Here is a 22497-nt window from a genome sequence, read left to right on the forward strand (position 1 = left end):
TGGATATAGAACCAAAGGCAGAAGGACTGGAGTCATTATGGGTCAAATTACCAGGAAAAGGTGGCCTTGAAATAAGATTGGGTCTATACTATCGTCCACCTGGACAAACGGAAGCAAACGACAAAGATCTGGCGGCAGAACTGAGGCGGGAAGGCAACAACAGGAATGTGACAGTAATGGGAGATTTCAACTACCCCGGGATAAACTGGAGTATTGGAAACTCAAACTGTGCGAGGGAAACAGAATTCTTAGAGGCTGTGAGTGACTGCTTTATGGATCAGCTTGTCAAGGAACCAACAAGAGGAGATGCCACTCTTGACCTAATCCTCAACGGATTAGGGGGACCTGCAAAAGAAGTGGAAGTAGTAGGGCCAATAGGAAACAGTGATCACAACATGATCCAGTACAAATTAGGAGTAAGTACAACAAAAGGGAAAAGAACCACAGTGACAACGCTCAACTTCAAGAAAGGGAACTATGATGCTATGAGAGCAATGGTAAGAAGAAAAAAAAACAAAAAAAAAACTTAGAAACAGCTCAAGGAAAACAGAAACTGTAGAGCAAGCCTGGTCTCTATTCAAGGGCACAGTGCAAGAAGCACAACATATGTACATCTCCATATTTAGAAAAGGGTGCAAAAAAAACCGAACAAAAGACCCCGCATGGATAAACAATGAGGTGAAGAAAGCGATAGGAGACAAAAAAAAAAATCATTCCGGAAATGGAAAAAGGACCAGACTGGAGAAAACTGGGATGAACACAGGAAAGGCCAAAGAGAGTGTCACCAAGTGGTTAGGAGAGCGAGGCGAGACGGGACACCGAGAGCCAGCGAGAGCCAGCCCGAGCCGCGCCTCCGCCACACCGCAGTGAGCGCCGGAGCCATGAGTGACCAACAGCTGGACTGTGCCTTGGATTTAATGAGGCGTTTGCCTCCCCAACAAATTGAGAAAAATTTGAGTGACCTCATTGATTTGGTCCCCACCCTGTGCGAAGATCTTCTGTCCTCTGTTGACCAGCCACTGAAGATTGCCAGAGACAAAGTGGTAGGAAAAGATTATCTATTGTGTGACTACAACAGAGATGGAGATTCATATAGGTCACCATGGAGTAACAAGTATGACCCGCCTCTCGAAGATGGAGCTATGCCATCTGCCCGACTACGGAAACTGGAAGTTGAAGCCAATAATGCCTTTGATCAGTACCGAGACCTGTACTTTGAAGGGGGGGTATCTTCTGTGTACCTTTGGGATTTGGACCATGGCTTTGCGGGGGTTATACTGATCAAGAAAGCTGGTGATGGTTCAAAGAAAATTAAAGGCTGCTGGGACTCGATCCATGTTGTGGAAGTCCAGGAAAAGTCAAGTGGTCGCACTGCACATTACAAGCTAACGTCCACAGTAATGCTCTGGCTGCAGACCAACAAGACTGGATCAGGTACCATGAATCTTGGAGGCAGCCTCACTAGACAGATGGAGAAGGATGAGACCGTGAGTGATTCTTCGCCACACATAGCCAATATTGGAAGACTAGTAGAGGATATGGAAAATAAGATCCGAAGCACACTCAACGAGATCTATTTTGGGAAAACCAAGGACATTGTTAATGGACTGAGGTCCGTTCAGACGTTTGCAGACAAATCAAAACAAGACGCTCTTAAAAATGACCTGGTGGAAGCCTTGAAGAGAAAGCAGCAGAGTTAAAATGGTTTCCATTCAAATTGAAGACATGCCATGCACTCATTCTAATTTCTTAGACTTTATTTCTCCCCCCCCCCCTTCTCAGTTGCCTTTTTGTCATGACAGTCCATAAATAAGTTGAATGAATTGAAATGAAATGTCAGAGTCTGCATCAGGTTATCCATCCATTGCCATTGAGTCCTATTAATAAAATTGTAGAAACTTTAAAAAAAAAAAAAAAAAAAAAAAAAAAAAAGGAGAGCGAAAAGAGAATACGAAGAGAGACTGGCCAGGGAGGCAAAAAACTTCAAATCATTCTTCAGATATGTTAAGGGGAAGAAACCGGCGAGGGAGGAAGTAGGACCGTTGGATGATGGAGATAAAAAGGGAGTGATAAAGGAGCAAAAAGAGGTAGCTGACAGGTTAAACAAATTCTTCTCGTCAGTCTTCACAAGCGAGGACACATACAATGTACCGGAACCCGACGTGATCTTCCATGGTGATCAAGAAGAAAAACTGTCGGCAATAGAGGTGAGCCATGAGGATGTCCTCCAACAGATAGATAGATTGAAAAGCGACAAATCACCAGGCCCAGATGGAATCCACCCTAGGGTACTAAAAGAACTAAGAAATGAGATAGCGGAAATACTCCAACGAGTTTGCAACCTATCCTTGAAAACTGGAGAGATACCGGAGGACTGGAAGATAGCAAATGTTACACCTATCTTTAAAAAGGGGTCAAGAGGAGACCCGGGAAACTATAGGCCGGTAAGTTTGACATCGGTTCCAGGCAAGATGGTAGAAGCACTGATAAAGGACAGCATCTGTGAGCACATCGAAAAAAATGGGCTGATGAAAGCGAGCCAACATGGCTTCTGCAAGGGAAGATCGTGCCAAACAAACTTACTGCACTTCTTCGAGGGGGTAAACAGCCATTTGGACAAAGGGGAACCTGTAGACATCATCTACCTTGACTTCCAAAAGGCCTTTGACAAGGTACCCCATGAGCGGTTACTTAGGAAGCTGTGGAACCACGGGGTGGAAGGGGACGTACACAGATGGGTCAAACACTGGTTGGCAGGCAGGAGACAGAGGGTTGGAGTGAAGGGTCACTACTCGGGCTGGAGAAAAGTCACAAGTGGAGTTCCGCAGGGGTCTGTACTTGGACCGCTGCTGTTCAATGTATTTATTAATGATCTAGAAACGGGGACGAAATGTGAAGTTATAAAATTTGCGGATGACACTAAACTCTGTAGAAGGGTCAGAACTACGGAAGAGTGTGAGGCCCTACAAAGAGACCTAAGCAAACTGGAGGAGTGGGCAAATAAATGGCAGATGAAATTCAATGTAGGGAAATGCAAGGTCATGCATATAGGGAGAAAGAACCCGATGTTCAGCTACCAAATGGGGGGATTAGTATTAGAGGGAAGTAACCTTGAAAGAGATTTGGGTGTACTGGTGGATACAACAATGAAGTCAACGGCGCAATGCGCAGCAGCCGCGAAGAAGGCGAACAGAATGTTGGGTATTATTAAAAATGGTATTACGACCAGAACGAAAGAAGTCATCCTGCCGTTGTATCGGGCAATGGTGCGCCCGCACCTGGAGTACTGTGTTCAGTATTGGTCACCGCATCTTAAGAAGGATATGGCAATACTTGAGAGGGTCCAGAGGAGAGCGACACGAATGATTAAGGGTATGGAAAACCTTTCATACAATGAAAGATTGGAGAAGCTGGAGCTCTTCTCCCTGGAAAAGTGGAGACTCAGAGGAGACATGATAGAAACCTACAAGATCATGAAGGGCATAGAGAAAGTGGAGAGAGACAGATTCTTCAAACTTTCAAAACATAAAAGAACAAGAGGGCACTCGGAAAAATTAGAAGGGGATAGATTCAAAACAAATGCTAGGAAGTTTTTCTTTACTCAGCGGGTGGTGGACACCTGGAATGCGCTTCCAGAGGATGTAATAGGGCAGAGTACGGTACTGGGGTTTAAGAAAGGATTGGACAATTTCCTGTTGGAAAAGGGGATAGAGGGGTATAGATAGAGGATTATTACGCAGGTTCTGGACCTGTTGGGCCGCTGCGTGAGCGGACTGCTGGGCACGATGGACCTCAGGTCTGACCCGGCAGAGGCATTGCTTATGTGCTTAAAATAGGTGTAATGTATGCATTTCAAATGAGTGCAGCAAAAACCATGTTTGCTTTTCAGTTTCAAAGCACATAACTTTGTTATCCATTGATATTCTTTTAAAATCATGGCACTTTTCAGGGGTCTTCATACATCAGAATCTTTAATTAATAATCATTTTCTGGCCTTTTTGTATTGTTGGTCAGTTTCCATCGTTCTGCCACGTAAATGTACCGTAATCCCTCTTTCCCCCACCTTGATTTCTTTCCTTCTCTTCACCTCACCTCCCTTTAAGCTAACATCAGCAATCTTTCTACCAATGGCTCTCCCTCTGGTGAGATGCAGGTCAGTTATGGCAGGAAACACGGGAAGCTCATAATGTAAAAGTGAAATGTGTAAAGAGGTCTCTTCTTCACTTTGGTCTGCATTCGACGTCCTGCGGACGTGATGGCTTCGTGACTTTCTTCATGCATTAAGATGATTTTTCAGTGTTAACTTGACACACTCCTTTGAAATGGCCGCCCGCTGCTGCCAAAAAATCTATGATATATTCCCTGTGCCATCCTGAAAAACAAATTGAAATGTAGCACCTTCGATGAACTGTGGGAGTAAACAATTCAGCATGTGTTCTTGTTCATAAACAGTTTCATTTCATCTGAAATGCAGCATGATAGGGCATGACCTGAAAAACTATAGACATCTAGCATACCACAGACTGTTTTATAAAGTACAATAACTTCCTAGAATTCTTGGGGGCAGCACAGCCGGAGCCTTGCAAATCCTGTTTTCATTGCGTTGTTTCCTGCATGTGAATATAATCAGTCTAGCTCCTACTGTAACCATGGCACTCGTAAACAGCATTGAAGTCCTTGATAAGGAACCACTTGCTGTCAAAAATTTTCAAGGTTTTCTCGTAATGGCAACAATAAGGATTCAGAGGCTTGATTGCAGGTTTGGAATGTTTTGTCCTACCAAAAGCAAAAGTTTCCCAGAATGAGGGAAACAGGTAGGATAAGGATCACACGGAAGCTATTTGTAAATCTTTAAATTCTAAGAATATAGGGGAAGATGGGGAGCATACAGAAAAACAAAAGGGACCCTTTTTTGCTGGTTTAGGTTGATGGTAGGCCTGACAATCATTGAAGTGCTGCTTTTCAATACTGGCACGTGACTCATTCTGTAGTGGGTTGGCACAGCAGCCCAGATGGTGGAATACAGGGCTGTGCAACCGCAGCATGCTTTTAAAATATTTTTTCTGTTAATCTCTCAGAGTATGCTTGAGCAAACTGGGTAATGGGCACCCAACATAAACCTAACCTTCCACAGGACCCCACAAAGAAACAGGGCATGCTGAGGAGAATTTTCAGAGCAATTAACCTGAGTAAATAATGATTTACTTAGGTCATTGAGACTGCCCTCCTCAGAGCAGCTGAAGGCTAAAAGAAATTGAAAGACAGAGAATTTAATTTTGTTCAGAAAACTCACAAAATAGCACAAATAATTATACATATTTCAAAGTGTGTATAGAAATACATACCAACAATTTTCTTGGCTCCCTTCTAGCTGTACAAGTTCTTGCTTTAAGAGAATGTTTAATCACAGGTTTAAAGTAAACTCTATTATTGTATATTGCCTTTAAAAATTAGGTACAACACAAGCATCTACTGTATGTGTCTTGACTATGTAGGAGCATTTTTTTCCATAAAAAGTATACTTAACATGTGGGAAATGGTTCTTACTATAGAAACATGATGGCAGAAAAAGGCCAAATGGCCCATCCAGTCTGCCCATCCGCAGTAACCATTATCTATTCCTCTCTCTAAGAGATCCCATGTGCCTATCCCATGCTTTTTTGAATTCAGTCACAATCTCTGTCTCCACCACCTCTTCTGGAAGACTGTTCCATGCATCTACCACCCTTTCTGTATAAAATTCCTTGGGACTTTAAGGGCTCTTGTGCCATTCCGTAATTGATCCCTAACCAGTGAGGTTTATATTCGTTGTGGGATTAAGTGACTTGCCCAGGGTCACAAGGAGCAGTATGGGATTTGAACCCACAATCTCAGGGTGCTGAGGCTGTGGCTCTAACCAGCTTCAGATAATATGGCTATTCCTATAAACATACGGTAAACATAAAAATCCATTTCTATACCACAATACTATTAAGTTCAGTGCAGTTTACAAAAAAGAATAATTGTACAATAAGAACTGGAGATCAATATTATAGATTTAAGATCCTTATCCCATAGTGCTGCTTGGTACGAGTAAAGATGCTGATGATATTTCTTACATTGGCAACCTTTTATTGATGGAAAAAGAAATAGGGCATGTGTACTTCGGAAACACATATAATATGCAAAAGTGAATGAATCTACAAGATTTTTTTTTTTTTGTAATCATGTTTATTAGAAAGGGTAAAACCACAGGGCAACAGGCAAAACAGAAAAGCCAAAGGCGCAAATACAAATAAGCAGTAAAAAAATACAACAGAAAGACACTCTCTGCGTTTAGGTACCGGATCAAGACTGGTATCACGGAGCAACAAAGCAACAAAAGAAAAGGACCGACACCCCCCAGCAAGCTAAGATGCGAAGATAGCTAAAACAAAGAGGTAATAGAGGGGTGTCCCCCAGTACCACATAAAAGACATAGAGAAAGACAGCAAGCCCCATAATCCCCCTATGGGGGAAAGTGGAAATGAAAAGTACATTCCCTGTTACCCAGCCGACCCTTTACATTTTTGGATTTATAAAGCACACAAACATCCCAATCAACCCTCTAGCCATACATTAGACATACAGACACCCCACAAGCGGAAACACACACCCCATTCACTCACCCCTCTAACCCACCCCTGTAATGTGTGACCATGGGTAACTGCAGATACACCTTCCATAGTGCCAGATATGCCAACACCGCAGGATTGAACAAATGCTTGTAATAGCAGAGCTCAAAACAGGCCAATTCAGACATCTGTCCCAGCCAGCTTTCTTGGGGGATGTCCCCAGCCTGTGTCCAGTGATGCAATATAGTTCGTTTGACAGTCAAAAAGATCAAGTAGATAAATCGCCGCTGGGGCACTGAGAGGCCCTGAGCTTCCAGCAAAGACTGGTCCCCCAAAAGCAGCGTCTTATAATCCCACTCCAACTCAACCTGCAAAACCAATCGAAGCTGCGCAAAGGATGAGTTCCACAAAGTGAGTGAGGGACACTCCAAAAAGGAGTGTAAAAGTGTCCCCTGTGCCCCTTCACATTTGGTACATAAGGCATCATCCCAAAGGCCCATCCGGGCGCCCCTCGCCCTGGTAATATAAGCCCTGTGGAGAATCTTGAATTGAGTTTCCTGCCAAGCTGCGGACTTCACGAAGACCTGCAAGGTGTGAAAAAGCTCCTGGAAGGCTTCAGGTGTATAGTAGGCAGACAGATTGTCATTCCACGCAGCCCGCAACTGAGAAAGGAGACCGTTAGAGTTGGCCGTGCCGGCCACCCTATACCAGACAGATAAGGAATCCCCCGCAGCCGGAATACGAAATAGATACTCATCCAAAGGCCCACACAGCCACCCCGGCCCGTGTAGCTGCTGAAGGCTGCAGAAATAATGCTGGGTTTTTGAGCGTTCGGTACGTCCCAGCGCTCCCTGAAATGAGCAAACATGGAAAAGGAGCCCATGGCGCCATCAATCATCTCATGGAGGGTATGGGCCCCACGAGAAGCCCAAACTGCAAAGGGGCTACGTCTAATGCCCGGCAGGAAGTCAGCATTACCCATCAGTTGTAGAAATGGAGAGGCAAAGAGGATTCTATCCTGAGCCCGATGCCACCACCTCCACACCAAGCGAAAAGGTCTCAGAAACCGAAGTTTAGAAGGCAATCCTCCCCCCCCCCTAGTAGCACTAGGGGTATGCAAAAGGTTCAAGAACGTAAAAGAAGCACACCAAGCCGATAGCTACCCCGTGGGGGAAAACCAAGCAAAGCCCGAAATACCCTCATGGATAAAACGGAGAAGAGCCGCAACATTATACACTCTAACATCGTGGAGCCCTAGACCACCCCGCCCCCTAGGGAGGGTCAGCTTGGCATAACTGATGCGCGCCGAGTGATGGCGCCACAAAAATGTAGTAAAAACGGATCAAAGTTTGCCAATATCATGGTGTAAGATCCAGAAGGGCACAGTCTGCAGAGGATAGAGAAGTTTAGGTAAAAGTATCATCTTGATCAAAGCAGCCCGGCCGAGTAAAGACAAGGGAAGGTCCTTCCATGTGCGGCAAAGAAGTCTAATTTTGTCAATGGCATCCACAATGTTATGCTTGTAAAGAACCCGCGGGTCAGGATATAAGTAGATGCCAAGATACCGCATTGGTGTACGTACCGGGGGTATGGGTAAACAGGCGTGCCAGGGCTCCCAGGCAAGGCCCGTGAGGGGCATCAACTTAGACTTCTCACAATTCACCTTGAGGCCCGAGATGACCCCAAAATCCGTCACCAGGCGAAGAGCTACCGGTAAATGAAGAGGGGTCTGATCCATAAAAAGCAAGATGTCATCGGCGAACAGAGTAAGACGGCACTCGGTAGGCCCCACCTGGATCCCTCGCAGCTGAGGGCTTGCTCGGATCTTAATGGCCAAAGGCTCCAGGGCCAAAACAAACAAGAGCGAAGAAAGAGGATACCCTTGATAGGTTCCACGGCATAAGTCAAAGGAGGACGAAAGGCCGCCATTGATAATAAGACGGGCCTGGGGTTTGGTGTAAAGGCCCTCAATCCAGTGCACAAAATTCCCCGACATGCCGTACGCCAGGAGTACCCAGAATAAGTATTGCCAGGATATGCTTTCGAAGGCCTTTTCCATATCAAGACCAGCGATTGCAGAAGTGCCTCTGTCCCCACTGCGATCGTGCATTGCCGACAATGCCTTAAGTAGGTTCATAGAAGCATATCGGTGTGGAACAAACCCCACCTGGTCCTCTCCAATGAGCTGCGGTAAAAACACATTTAACCGAGCCGCCAAGATTGAGGCTAGTAACTTAACATCCTGGTTCAATAAGGAGATAGGTCGATAAGAGCCAACCTGGGTAGGGTCCTTTCCAGGTTTAAGGTGCAAAGTAATATGAGCCAAGTTGCTCCGGGGGCCCGTCGAACTATGAGATAAGTAATGGAAAAAGTCCCCCAGTGGCTGAGCTAAGAGATCAGATAAAAGTTTGTAATACTCAGGGTCATATCCATCTAGGCCTGACGTTTTAGCGAGATGCAGCTTCTTGATTCCCGGGGGAATCTCTTCAGCCGATATAGGCACATTCAACTGTGCTGCCTGAGTCTCCGAGAGCCGCGGAAGAGTAATAGCCTGGAAAAAATGATCCCTCTCCGCCTCAGTGAAATCTCGCCACGCATAGAGTGACCGATAAAACTCCACAAATTGATCCTGGATTTGAGACTCTTGAGTAAAACACGTTCCCTGCTTATTCCGTACCAGTCAGACAAGTTGTTTCTTCCGGAAAGGACTGACTAAATTTGCAAGGAGCTTGCCCGCCTTACTCCCCCACTGATATAGTCTGAACTTCTGATAGTAGATGTTGTGCCGGGCCTTCTGGTCAAGGATATCGCTGATTTGAAGATGAATAGACTTAAGTTGCTGAAGCTCAGCCTTGTCCAAACTGATGTAATGGCACCGATGCAGTGTTGTTAGCTTCCCCGAGAGGGTCATGAGTGCCTCATCCTGGTTCCGTCGCTTAGCAGTAACATACTGAATAATATGCCCACGCATGACCGCCTTAGAAGCTTCCCATAAAATTTCAGGATCCACCCCCGACGAATGATTGTAGGAGTTGTACTCAAGCCATTTAGCTCTAAGATAGGTGTGAAAGTCCTTGTCACCATATAGAGCTGCGGCAAAACGCCATGAGCGCTCCCCTTGCCGGTCCGTGACTCTCAACGTAAGTACCACCGCCGCATGATCCGAAAGCGACGTGTCTTTGATAGTGACGGTGTCAACCCTGGAAAAGAGAGAAGACGACACCAAAAGATAGTCCAGGCGTGAGTACATGGTGTGGGGATGAGAGAAAAATGTAAATTCTCGGTCAAATGGGTGCAGCGTTCTCCATGCATCCACCAACCCCAAATGACCACAGAGAAAATTCACCCCCCTCTGGTCGTGACTACGAGGCCGCGGCTTAGCAGGGGAACAATCCAAAGTGGGGTCAGCCGTGATATTAAAATCCTCGCCAACAACCAGCTGGTATGTAGGATATTGCGTCAATATGCCCAAAAGCCCGGAATAGAATTTGTGGCTATAAATGTTAGGGGCATAAAGATTACAAAAAAGGAAATGTGACCCCCACAGTTCTCCCAATAGGAGGACATAGCGGCCAGCTTTATCCTGAACTATCTTATGGATATTAAGAGGCAACTGTTTATGGACTAAAATGGCGACCCCCACGTCGCCTGCCATTGTAGGCCGAATAGCCCACTTCACCTACCCAATCCCTACGCTGCTTCTCATGTTCAGATGCAATAAGGTGAGTTTCCTGCAGGTAAGCAATATCAATGTGGTGCTGCTTAAGCCAGGTGAGTATCTTCTTATGTTTCACTGGTGAGTGGATACCATCCACATTGAAAGTGGCCACAGTCAAATTAACCATAACTACTAAGCATAAAAAGCCACCAGAGTGCCCAAAGGGCGAGCCAGTCGAAAGAAACTGGTGCCCGGGCCCCCCAGCTAGGCCCAGAGCCAGAAGATAATATGTGAAAAGCAAAAATGGAAGCAGTAGGTCCCAAAGTCGCACTCCTGTCCAAAGAACCATCCACCCCCCCCCCCGTTCCACCCCCCCCCACACACAGCGCTACACACAACCAGAACCACACCCACCTATCCCCACTCTTCACACATATACGCCCCTGCTCCCCCTCATTCACACACCTGCCCTCCCCAAACCTACCCTCCTGACCCAAGAACCAATCTGCAACCCTATCCCCGCGGATACCCCCATTGCCAGCCATACTAACCCTCCCTCTCCCCTATGGAATCCCACTCACCCAACCACCTTACCCCATGCAGAAACTACATAGACTGTCAGAAAACAAAAGAGCAAAGGGGAAAAAAGAAAGTGAACTGACAAATTGAAAATGAGGAGTACCAATAGCAAAAGTGAACAGCAAATGAAGGTACAGTATAATAACCACAAAACCAGTAAACAAGCACAAGGCACAGCCCAAAGCCCTCAACACACTAAAACCCTGAGGAGACAACTCACAAAGCTCTACCCAGGACCCCCAAACTAGATACTGTAACTGGGGCTCGAGAGTACACAAAATAGTCCAATCTGAAGGTGGCCCCCAGATCCGGTTACTGGGATCTAGAATAGTAAACACCCCGGGGGTGGGCTAAGTTGAGTAAGTCCAGAAACAGGCATCTCCCAGGCCAAAACCAAGGCAAGGGCCGCAAGTCCAGACATGAGAAGACATCCCAGTGCCGGGCCAGTAGCTGATCTAGCGGCCCCCAGAGCAAAATTCTCCAGTCCCATCTCCCTTATCCAGGAACATAGGGGACCAAACCCCAGGGAAATCCTCCCAAGTCCAAGTCCTGCATGACCAACCGGGCCAGGCATCCAGAACCAGAAGCAAACACCGCCAATGCACAATTCACGGCTTATACAGTTTGTCCATATAGGCACGAGCGTCCACAGCAGAGTGCAGCGGTATAGTTTTCCCCTCATGCCAAACCGTAGCTTAGCAGAGAAAACCAGAGCGAAGGAGATACCCTTGCGGTTCAGCACAGTGCAGTATGGGGACATTAACTTGCGCTGCGCAGCTACCCGCACTGAGTAATCATTGAACAGTAGAATCTTATGGCCTTCATAGTCCAGAGAGGGAACTTTGCGGTATGCCCGCAGTAGCGCTTCCTTTTCCTTCCAAGTGCAGAAACGGGCGATAGCTATCCTGGGGCGCTGATCTTCTGCCTGTCGAGCACCCACACGATGTGCCCGCTCGCAGCCATATTTGTTCTCGGTGGAGGAAAGGCCCATTGACTAAAGATGCGATAAAGATCCACATCTTTAACAGATTCCGGCAAACCAACAAGATGCAGATTGTTACGCCTGTTGCGATTTTCCTGTTCTTCCACCCGCTCCTGTAGATTCTGCGTCTCTTTCTGAAGTGCAAGGATCTGAGCTGCCATATCGTTGCTGCAGTCCTCTTGCGCTGATATGCATTGTTCTGCCTCAGTCAGCCTATGGCCCTGGGAGTCAAATTTTTCATTCAACTCATCCACAGCCAACTGCAGCTTGTTCAAGCTATCCGCCAGCGCCACCGTGACTGATTTAGTGATCTCTTGGATCCAGTCCCCAGCCGGTACGGTAAAGGAGGTAGGGACTGCAGCCATTTTAACCAACGGTGATTTTGGGTGATCCCGGAGTCCCCTCTGTGTCTTTGTTGGCATTCCGGGTAAGAACGCCCTGGACTGCCTCGAAAAGCCGTCTGCCCCAGGTATTCCTCTGCTATGTGCTGGAAATAGCAAAAACGGGGTGTTTAATGCTGAGAAATTGTCGTTTTTAAGAGAGGGTGAGTGGAGCTCCACGAGCACACGTCTGGCTAGGCAAACAGCATCACGTGACCCCTCATGAATCTACAAGATAGTTGGGTACTTGACCTGATAACAACTTAAAACAGATTCATCCAAACTTGAATTTCACACGAGCTTCAACAGGTAGCCAATGTAGTTCACAAAAAAAAAGAAGTAACATGATCAGACCTCTTCAAATTAAAAATCAGATGAACAGCAATATTCTGGATGATACATAATCTACGAAGATTTTTTTGAATACCAGCAAAGCAAACACTATTGCACTAGTTCAAGTGACTTAAAACTAATGATTGCACCAACAGTTTAAAAGATGAAACATCAAAGTAGCATAGCCAGGCAGCTGACTTAGGATGGGCAAGAAAGCAAAGTAGGTGGGCCAAAAATGTTATCTCTACCCTCCCCAACTAAAGCAAATCCAATTTTACTTTCTGCTCTCCCTGGCACACCCAAGGGGAAATGGCATACCTGTGCTGACAGGGATTCCAAAGCCACATGAAGACCTCCTCCACGCATAAAGAACCAAAATGCCAATTAGAGCAGCAAGTTGGTCCCAGGAATAGGCTAGGGTCAGTGCAGTATAGAAAGGGACCCAGGTGTATATCGTACTCTAACTAGTACAGTTGTAGTGAAAATTGTGAGCTTTCCAAAACCCACAAAATATGAACTCTACCTATAAATAGGTGACACCTGCAGATCTGAGGGCTTTTGAACTTATGTACAGTTAGGTACAGTAGGCTTTTAGGTGTTCATGTAGAACTCATAATACAAAATAAGGGTGTTAAGGTAGGATTTGTACCTGGGTCCCTTTATGTGATGTCTGCTGCCCTAACCACTAGGTTGTCCCTCTGCTCTGTAGGGGTCTCTTTGTGGCCAGTTTAACAAGAATGGTGCCACACAGTCATCCCTATGACTTATTTTTGTGTGTTTTTCTCTAGGACTTTTTATTTTTATTTTTTTTTATATATATCTTAAGAAATATGCACTGAACACAGAAACATCCGGAAAATAGCAATTTTCAAAACAAAAAAATATAGACATTTTTCAGGTTTGAAAATTGTTATGCTCAGGATGAGAATTGTAGACATTTTCTGTAAAAACATCTACAATTGGAATTGGATGACATATCGAAAATGCCCTCCACGTGAAATGTCAGTATATTCCTCACAGGATTGTCTCACTTCTAGCTTTATGACCAGGGCAAAATCAGTTACGGCTACTATATTTGTAGACTTATAACCACTCTTTTACTGATATACAGTATACAGGTTTATTGAACAGAACTGTGTATTTTTACTGTCAGTGCTTGTGTACTCTAGTTCTGGTACATAATAACTATACAAACAGTGCTTTACTGCCATACAATATCTGCACTACCTACCTACTCAGTCTACCACCCCATGTTAATATCTTATCAGTATAATTTATGACACCCATAATTTAACAGCCATTATTCAAGCCATTGTTTTCACACTAAGTCTAATCTATCGAGTCCTAGAATTTCTTACATTTTTATTTTATCTGTGCTAGGAAAATACACAAAGAAATGGCTGAAAACTAGAGATCAGTATTCAGTGGCATATAAAGATAACAGGATGACTTATCTGCTTCCCTTAATGATGGATTTTCAACCAACCTGTTCATTTAAGTAGTTCAGCTGAAGATGTGATAAGTATTCCACTTAAGGGGCCCATTTTTTTTTTCTACCTTAAACACAAAGGTTAGGGTGTGGTAAATGCAGATCCTGTGCAGTAAATGTAAGAAGTACTGCTTATCATCATTTATGAACAGGGCCATAATGTGGCGGGCAATTAGGGAAGGGCTGGTCAGAGGGAATATTTAGCGGTATTACTCGATTAAGCGATATTGAATATTCAAGCATGGCCAGCTCAGCAGGGTTTAGCTGGGCAAAAGCCTTTCCCAACTAGTTAAACCTTTTAAAATATTGACCCCCCTAGATACGTACTGTATGTTATGCCAAATATATGCTTTCGATGGTATATATATGACTAGAACACCGGCATTTACAAGCATACAGGCTGTTTAATTTTAGATAGCTCCTTATAAAATTACCTCCTACACAGATACCCACATTATTTGCTAAAACATAAAGTTTGGTACAAAGCCAAAAATACTACTTGCAGAAGCACAAACCTCATTTACTTCATATCGTTGACTGAACCTCTGACCTGATTCTATTACCCTTGACAGCAGCTGCTACCCAATCTGATCTCCATACTCAATGAGTAGGATCACCTCTGGCAGTACCACCCACCCAAAAACAGTCTCCCTTGAAAGGAACCTCGTGATGAGGTCCCCAGGGTTTCATTCTCCTATTTTCTTCCCCTTGTAAGCTGCTGCCTCATATCACAACCCCCTCCAAGCCCTTCCTCTAAATCATAATCCAAGCTCCTTCCCTAGGTGAAAGCCCCTTCCCAATGTCCCTAGCTTCCTAGACTAGAGGGTAAGCGAAAGGGAGAATAAATGGTAAAAATCATATATGGGTGGATATAGAGGCAGGGAAGAGAAAAATGAGAAAAGAAACATGAAAATAAAAGATCAGTGCCATGCAGAAGGAAAGGAAGAATAAGTGAGAGAAGAAATGGAAAAGCAACCACCCTCAGGACTTACCCGTGATATCCCTAGTCATCTAGTAGAATACAGTGAGAGTGGACTTCCTATACTCCTGCTCCATCTGGCTCTGGGTTTCAAAATGGCACCAATGACCTCTAGTAGTACTATCACTAGGAATCAAATGTCGTTATAAGAGAAATTGCTGCTACTGTGAAAGGCTGACCCCTAGCAGTAGTATCATGAAACTAACACTATTTATTGATTGATTGATTGATTACAGCATTTTCTAATCTGCACATTCTGCAACAAATACATCAACAAATATTAACACATAACATTATACTCCAATCCGAAAGCCTGTTTAAACTAGGGGACATTGACATCATTTTGAAACCAGGAGCCAGCAGGGGTGGGAGTGGAGAAGGACCACCCCTGTCCTTTTCATTAGACAATCAAGGATAGTCCTAGGTAAGTCATCAGGGTGATTGAGGGGATCAGGAGTTGGGCAAGAGCCATGTTGGAGATAATGGGGAGGGGTTTTGTGCCGGGGGAGGGCCTTAGATGAGGGTTATGATTCAGAGGGGCTTTGAGAGGTGTCATGTCAAGAGGGAATGGGTGATGATGATACAGCCTTTGCAGCCTTTGGGGGATTCTGATCTAGGGGTTATGTCCAGCCTTCTTGGTGAAGGGGGGAGGTCAGTGCTCCTCCCTTACAGAGCCATGGCATGACTATTGGTAGTGTAGCTATACCTAGCACCATATCTTTAGGTGGCATTTGGTGTAGCTGCACTGATATCAGTCATAACAGCTAATGTGTAGCACTGACTTCCACATTGGCAGCTTCTCCTCTTTTAAGATCCTTTTATAATCCATGACCCTCTTCCACCTGTGTTAAGCAGGTATCATGGGATTATTACTGCACTGGCTGATTCTAGTATGCAGCAGCCATTAGCGCAGGTCTGCGCAGGAAGAACTTGTGCTAGCTGCTTAATGCAACTTAGAAAGACCCTCAAGAGGGATATAACTCTGTTGGAGAAAGTGCAGAGGCGAACCACGAAACTTGTCAAAGGAATGGAGCATTTGAGCTACAAAGAATGACTCAGGAAACTGGGACTGTTCACCCTCGAGAAGAGAAGACTGAGAGGCGATTTGATAGAGACTTTTAAAATATTAAAAGGATTTGATAAAATAGACCAAGAAGAAGTATTGCTAACATTTTCAGATGTGACACGGACAAGAGGTCATAGCCTGAAATTGAGTGGCAGCAGGTTCAGGACAAATGCCAGGAAGTTCTGTTTCACACAGCGCGTAGTGGGTGCTTGGAATGCACTCCCGGAGGAGGTTGTGGCAGAGACTACTGTACTGGGATTCAAGCGCAAGTTGGATGCACACCTTCGTGCATATCATATTGAGGGATACGGTAAAGTCGGGACTCCAAAAGGAAGTACCTAAATGGGCCCCCGCGTGTGCGGAGCACCGGACTAGATGGACCTCGGTCTGATCCGGTGAAGGCGTTTCTTATGTTCTTATGTTCTTAAGTTGGGATGGCAACTTATAACATCCTAGTTAGTGGTGACATAACTTTTGGTGTCCCAGCAAAAGGACTCCTAACTGACCCTTCTCCTTTTACATAGGTAACTTCTAGTTAGACAATTTTGGAGATGTCATAATTAAAAAAAATTCTAGTGGAAAATCAGCAATAGCTTTAAATTTTGTGTAACATGATATTTACCTACCTGGAACTTTTAATAAATAATGCAAAAATACAGATATAGAGAAGGAAAGAAAATCTGTTTAAGTGCTCTGATAACTGATTTTATGTGTTTGCATTGGATATTAATGCCTTCAGTGCCCCAGTTATCAATTTGTCTTATTTACTTACCCATATTGACACTAATACCTTAGTTTCATTTTCTCATTCACAGGTTATCAACATAGTGTCGTCATAGTGATAATCTAATATTGAAAATAAAGCAAAAACAAGACTACAAGTTTGAACTCATTTACATGATTTGGTAGGATCAGACAGAGAACTTACTTGCAGCTGAACTACCAAATGTCAAGAATCTCATAAGATATGGCTTGTATTTGAGAGACATCAGTGATCAAGACAGATAAAATTACAGCAGTGATACAGGGGCGTACCTAGGGTATGTGACACCCGAGGCCAATCATTTTTCACCCCCCCCCCACCCAAGTATCATCTTTCCCTGCCCTTCACCCTGTGTCAAACATTTTTCCCTCTCTCTTCTCCATGCATGTCTCCCGTCCCTTCACCATATGCAGGATTTCTCCCTCTCACCCTTTTCAACCTCTTTGTTGAATCTTTCCCTTCCTCTTCTGCAGCCCATGTCCAACAATTCTTCCTCCTTCCTGTCCCCTTGTGTAACAGCTTTCCATCCCTCCCTCCCGTTCCAGTTTTAGACATCCCGGGGGTGCCAGGACAGAAATTAAGGAAGGGACTTCTCTTCTACCTGCCTGTCTCCCATTTTTCCCATCCCAGCGAGTCTATGTATTGTCTGTAGTGGGAGCGACTTTTATTTTATGAGCGATTCTCAGCACAATAGCATGTAAATTATATGCACGCTATTTGTGTGAATAATTGCTGGTAAAGAGCGAGAGAGACTGTGCCTGGTGCTTGTTCAAAAAAGCAATTGCTAAGCACTGTTCCTCCTATCAAAGCTTCTCTCCCTGCTACGAACAACTGAGTCCTGCCAGCTCAGCTGATTAACCAGCAGGGAGAGCAGCAGAAAGACGAGTCCCCCATCCTACTATACCTACCTGTCTACCACCCCCCAATAACCCTTATGATTACAGGTGTCACCTATATAGTAGTACAGTATGCTTTGGGTAAGTTTTGTGGCCTCACACTTTCAACCATAAATGTAGTGGGTAGGGTGGGATATGGGCCTAAATCCCCCTCGCTGTGGTTTACTACATCACAAACCAGGCTACTCCAGATAGCTGCTTGCTGCTCTACTAGAATGTCCCATAATATCTGCAACTGTCATAGAAGCTGGTATGTACTGTTTCTTTCACATCTTTGGGAGTGGGAGATGGTTAGTGACCACAGAGAGAGTGTGGGGGGGCCATGCTTTCAACCCTCCAGTGGTCATTTGTTCAGTTTGGGTACCTTTTTGGCACTTAGAAGGTTTGAATAGAGGTCTAACTCCGCATGTCCAAATGATGCTGTGGACATCTTGAAAAAAGGCTTGATTATCCCTGTAAGACGTCCAAGTGCTAAGCCCACTCAAAACACACCTTTTAAACACCCCTTTAACATGTAGATGTCCTAAAGCAGTGTTCTTCAACCACCGGTCCATGGACCAGTGCCGGTCCACAGAAATTTCCTGCTGGTCCACAGGACCAGCACGTGCATCAGGCCCAAAACAGTGTTCTTCAACCGCCAGTCCACGGTGCAATCGATGCGGCGTTATCTTCGAGCCAGCTCCCTCTTCCTAACTGATTCAGTGCACAAAGCCACGGGCAGTGGCTCCTACGGGAATCCTGCGCCTGAACCGGAAGCCTTCTCTCTGATGTTGCAACATCAGAGGGAAGGCTTCCATATGAGGCACGGGACGTGCAAGGTACAATTAGTACTATTATGGGGGCGGGGTCTGGGGTGGAGATTGGGTAGAGATGGGCGGGGTCTGGCCCACAACTTAGCCCCGTGTTCCTCAACCGCTGGTCCATGGACCGATGCCAGTCCACAGAATAATTCTTTTATTTCTGCCGGTCCATAGGTGTAAAAAGGTTGAAAAACACTGTCCTAAAGGGTGAAAGCCCTACATGACGTCTAAAAACTTAGGGCTCCTTTTACGAAGGTGTGCTAGGGCCTTAACGCATGCTAAATTGCCATGCGCGTGAGCATGTGGTAGATTTTTGGCTAGCGTGCGCTAAAAATGCTAGCGCATCTTTGTAAAAGGAGCCCTTAGTTTTGAAAATCGGCACTTGAACGTTTTGTGCCATTTTTTGGACATCTGCATTTTTAGAAAATAGAAACATGATGGCAGATAAAGGCCAAATGGCCCATCCAGTCTGCCCTTTCATAATAACCCCAAAGTAGTAAAATGAGCCCCCATAAAAGTAAAAATGTTTTTTTAGTTATATTGTTTGTTTATTTATCCCCCGCCCTTATCCAGGGTGCGTACAAAATAACGCAGTACATTTAACATAATAATAATATGTAATGTAATGTAATTTATTTCTTATATACCGCTACATCCGTTAGGTTCTAAGCGGTTTACAGAAAATATACATTAAGATTAGAAATAAGAAAGGTACTTGAAAAATTCCCTTACTGTCCCGAAGGCTCACAATCTAACTAAAGTACCTGGAGGGTAATAGAGAAGTGAAAAGTAGAGTTAGAGGAAAAATAAAAATAACAAGACAGCATTGATCTAAATACTTTGGAAGGTAGAAGAGAGGAGAGAAAGGAATAGAAGCAGAAGGGGGAGCCGTTGAACAGTAGAATTCTGGAGAAATTTAAATGATAGAAATAGAACAAAACAAAGACAAAAGGCAAAACAATAGATAAGATTAAAGATAAATCATAAGCTGGAAAGAAAAACAAAATAAAACTTTGTCTTCAATCCACGGTTTCAGCGTCAGTGATGAAGTGGAGCAAGTAAGTTTAGGAGGAGCGATTGACGTTTCCAGAAAGGGCTTCTTCAGGGAAGAGACTTGGCAGACAGTCCCAGGATGCCTATGTCTCCTCCCCTGCGATGTTCTCCCATCCATGCATTCCCTCCCAGACACACTGCCCGTGCCCCAGCCGCTCCAAGGAGGCCCACGATGAATGCAGGATTCTCTCCTCTGCGGGAAAGCCGCCCGGAGCCGACAGTCGATCTTCTTAGCGGATTGCATGGGGGGAAGAGTTCACACTCTTGGTAGGATCGGGTCTGTGTGCTCTCGGTGGTTGTGGCTGGTCTCGTTGCTGCTTAGGTGTAAAAGCAGTTGATGTCCACTGCTGCTGATATTTAAAAGCAGGCAGATTGATCTCTCCAATGGACTGCAGGGGGAGGAGTTCACACTCCTGGCAGGATCGGGTCTGTGGGCTCTTGGTGGTTGCGGTAGGTCTCGCTGCTGCTTGTATGTAAAAGCAGTTGTTTTTCTACTGCTGCTGATATTTAAAGCAGGTAGATTGATCTCTTAAACGGGATATAGGGGGAGGAGCTCATATGCCTGGTTGGATCGGGGCAAGGGCTCCTATTATAGGCTGCTTAGGTGTAAAAGCAGTTGATCTCCTACTTCTGATAATATTTAAAAGCAAGCATATTGATTTTTCCAACGGAATGCTGGGGGAAGAGCTTACTTGTTTGGCTGGATCAGGGCAAAGGGCTCTCGGTAGTGGTGGCTGGTCCTGTTGCTGCTTAGGTGTAAAAAAACAGTTGATCTTCCTAGTGGACTGCAGGGGGAGGTGGAGCTCACACTCTTGGCTGGATCGGGTCTGTGTGCTCTTGGTAGTTTAGTTTAGTTTAGTAATAACTTTAATAATAATAACTTTATTTTTCTATACCGCCATAGTCAGGTGACTTCTAGGCGGTTTACACTGTAAGAGGGCTGGACATTCAGCGAATAACAAGGCCACAATACAATACAATAAGTCAACATACAATACAAGACAAAACAATACAATACAATACGATACGGTGAGTGTATGCAACACAGTACAATATAATACAACGAGTCTAAATATAATACAATACAATAAGTCTAAAGACAACACCATACATAAGTCTAAATACAGTATCGTACAATGAGTCTGAATATAATACAATAGTGAGGAGGGGAAAGTTACAGATTGGGGTTCAATGGGTAATGAGTAACTGAGTATTTCTTTAGAACTTCCATTTGAATTTGGAGTACTATGGATAGCGAATATCTGAATACATGAGGGGCATCTTGAGAGAAGGAAAGAAAGGCGTTTAAAGGGAGGGGAGTCCTAGTGCGGGAGGGGACGATACTTGTGGTATTGCGGTATACAAAATAAAGTTATTATTATTAAAGTTATTACTAAACTAAACTAAACCTTAAACTAGGGGTCTAATATTAATATACATAATATACAGTTTACCGATTACAATTTTCCATAGTTCTCCTTACAGTGCAAGGTTTTCAGTACCAGTTTTAACCTAATTTGACATACAGGTTAGATTTGCCATAGTTACAGTGCAAGATTTTACAATCCAAGTTTTCCTTATGTGACACATACAGGTTCTGGTACCAATATACATTTCTTTGTAGTCCTTTGGTCAAGGGCAGGGGGTTAGGTGAAAAGGTATATCTTTATTGCTTTTCTAAAGTTGAGGAGTCCTTTAAGGGATCTGATCTGCGGGGGCATTCAATTCCAGTGGCTTGCACAAATTTACAGATTACTTAAATAAACACACTATAAAACAAATTACACACTTACATACAGAAAGTCCGATTACATGTGGCATACATGTCGCTTCAACGACGAACATCATTATAACCTAGAAAACTGGCTGAACCCTAAAATACATCAAAATATGAAAACTGCATCTTAAAAGCTAAAAAAAATTAGTAAAGAATCAGTTGGACAGCTAGATGACAGAGGTAAAAGGGGCACTCAGAGAAGACAAGACCATAGTGGAGAGATTAAATGAATTTTTTGCATCAGTCTTCACCGAGGAAGATGTGGGGGAGATACCAGTGCCAGAAATGGTATTTAGTGCTGATGAGTCAGAGAAACTGAAATAAATCTCTGTAACACTGGAAGATGTAATGGTCAATTTGACAAACTGAACAGTAGCAAATCACCTGAACCTGATGGTATACATCCCAGAGGACTGATAGAATATCCAGCATGGTACTGGAAGACTGGAAGGTGGTCAATGAAACACCAATTTTTAAAAAAGGCTCCAGAGGTGATCTAGAAAATTATAGACTGGTTAGTCTGACACTGGGACCGGGCAAAATGGTAAAGACTGTTATAAAAAAACAAATTTACAGAGCTCATATATAAGCATGGATTAATGAGGCAAACCCCCTCTTTTGCTAAGGTGCGCTAACCGATTAGCATGCGCTAATCAGATTAATGCATGCTAAACGCCAACACGTGTCTATAGGAGTCTATAGACATGTTAGCGTTTATCGCATGCTAATTCTATTAACGCGTGCTAATTGGTTAGCGCATGTAAGTAAAAGAGGGGGAAAGTCAACATGGATTTATTGAAGGAAAATCTTGCCTCATCAATCTACATTTCTTCGAAGGGGTGAATAAACATGTGAATAAAGGTGAGCCAGTTGTGTCTTCAAGGGCCTGATGCTAGCATTCAAATCTTTGCATGACCATGGCACCAGGCTACGTAATGGCTGAACTTCCTCCATATTGTAACCACAGGGCAGCCCAAGACCGGGCTCTACAGCGCTCCTAGCTGCTAGACATAAAAAGTACACCAGCGTGTGACCCGGACTGGAGTCACCCTGCAGGAACTGGAATGAACAAAAGGAACTCAAAATCACAACACAGCCACAGTTGCACAAATGTTCATAATGCAAGTTTACTAAAAAATAAAGGTAAGG

General features: G+C 44.4%; 1 protein-coding gene across 1 annotated transcript; it reads left to right on the forward strand.

Annotated features, from left to right (window-relative positions):
- Positions 1-801: 801 nt before the first annotated feature.
- LOC117353731 (F-actin-capping protein subunit beta) lies at positions 802-1901 on the forward strand. The gene has a single exon (XM_033929982.1). It carries the CDS (start codon positions 882-884, stop codon positions 1698-1700), a length of 819 nt encoding a protein of 272 aa, XP_033785873.1. The 5' UTR covers positions 802-881; the 3' UTR covers positions 1701-1901.
- The last annotated feature ends 20596 nt before the right edge of the window (positions 1902-22497 follow it).

Source organism: Geotrypetes seraphini, chromosome 2, assembly GCF_902459505.1.
Source record: "Geotrypetes seraphini chromosome 2, aGeoSer1.1, whole genome shotgun sequence".
In the NCBI taxonomy this organism is placed as follows: domain Eukaryota; kingdom Metazoa; phylum Chordata; class Amphibia; order Gymnophiona; family Dermophiidae; genus Geotrypetes; species Geotrypetes seraphini.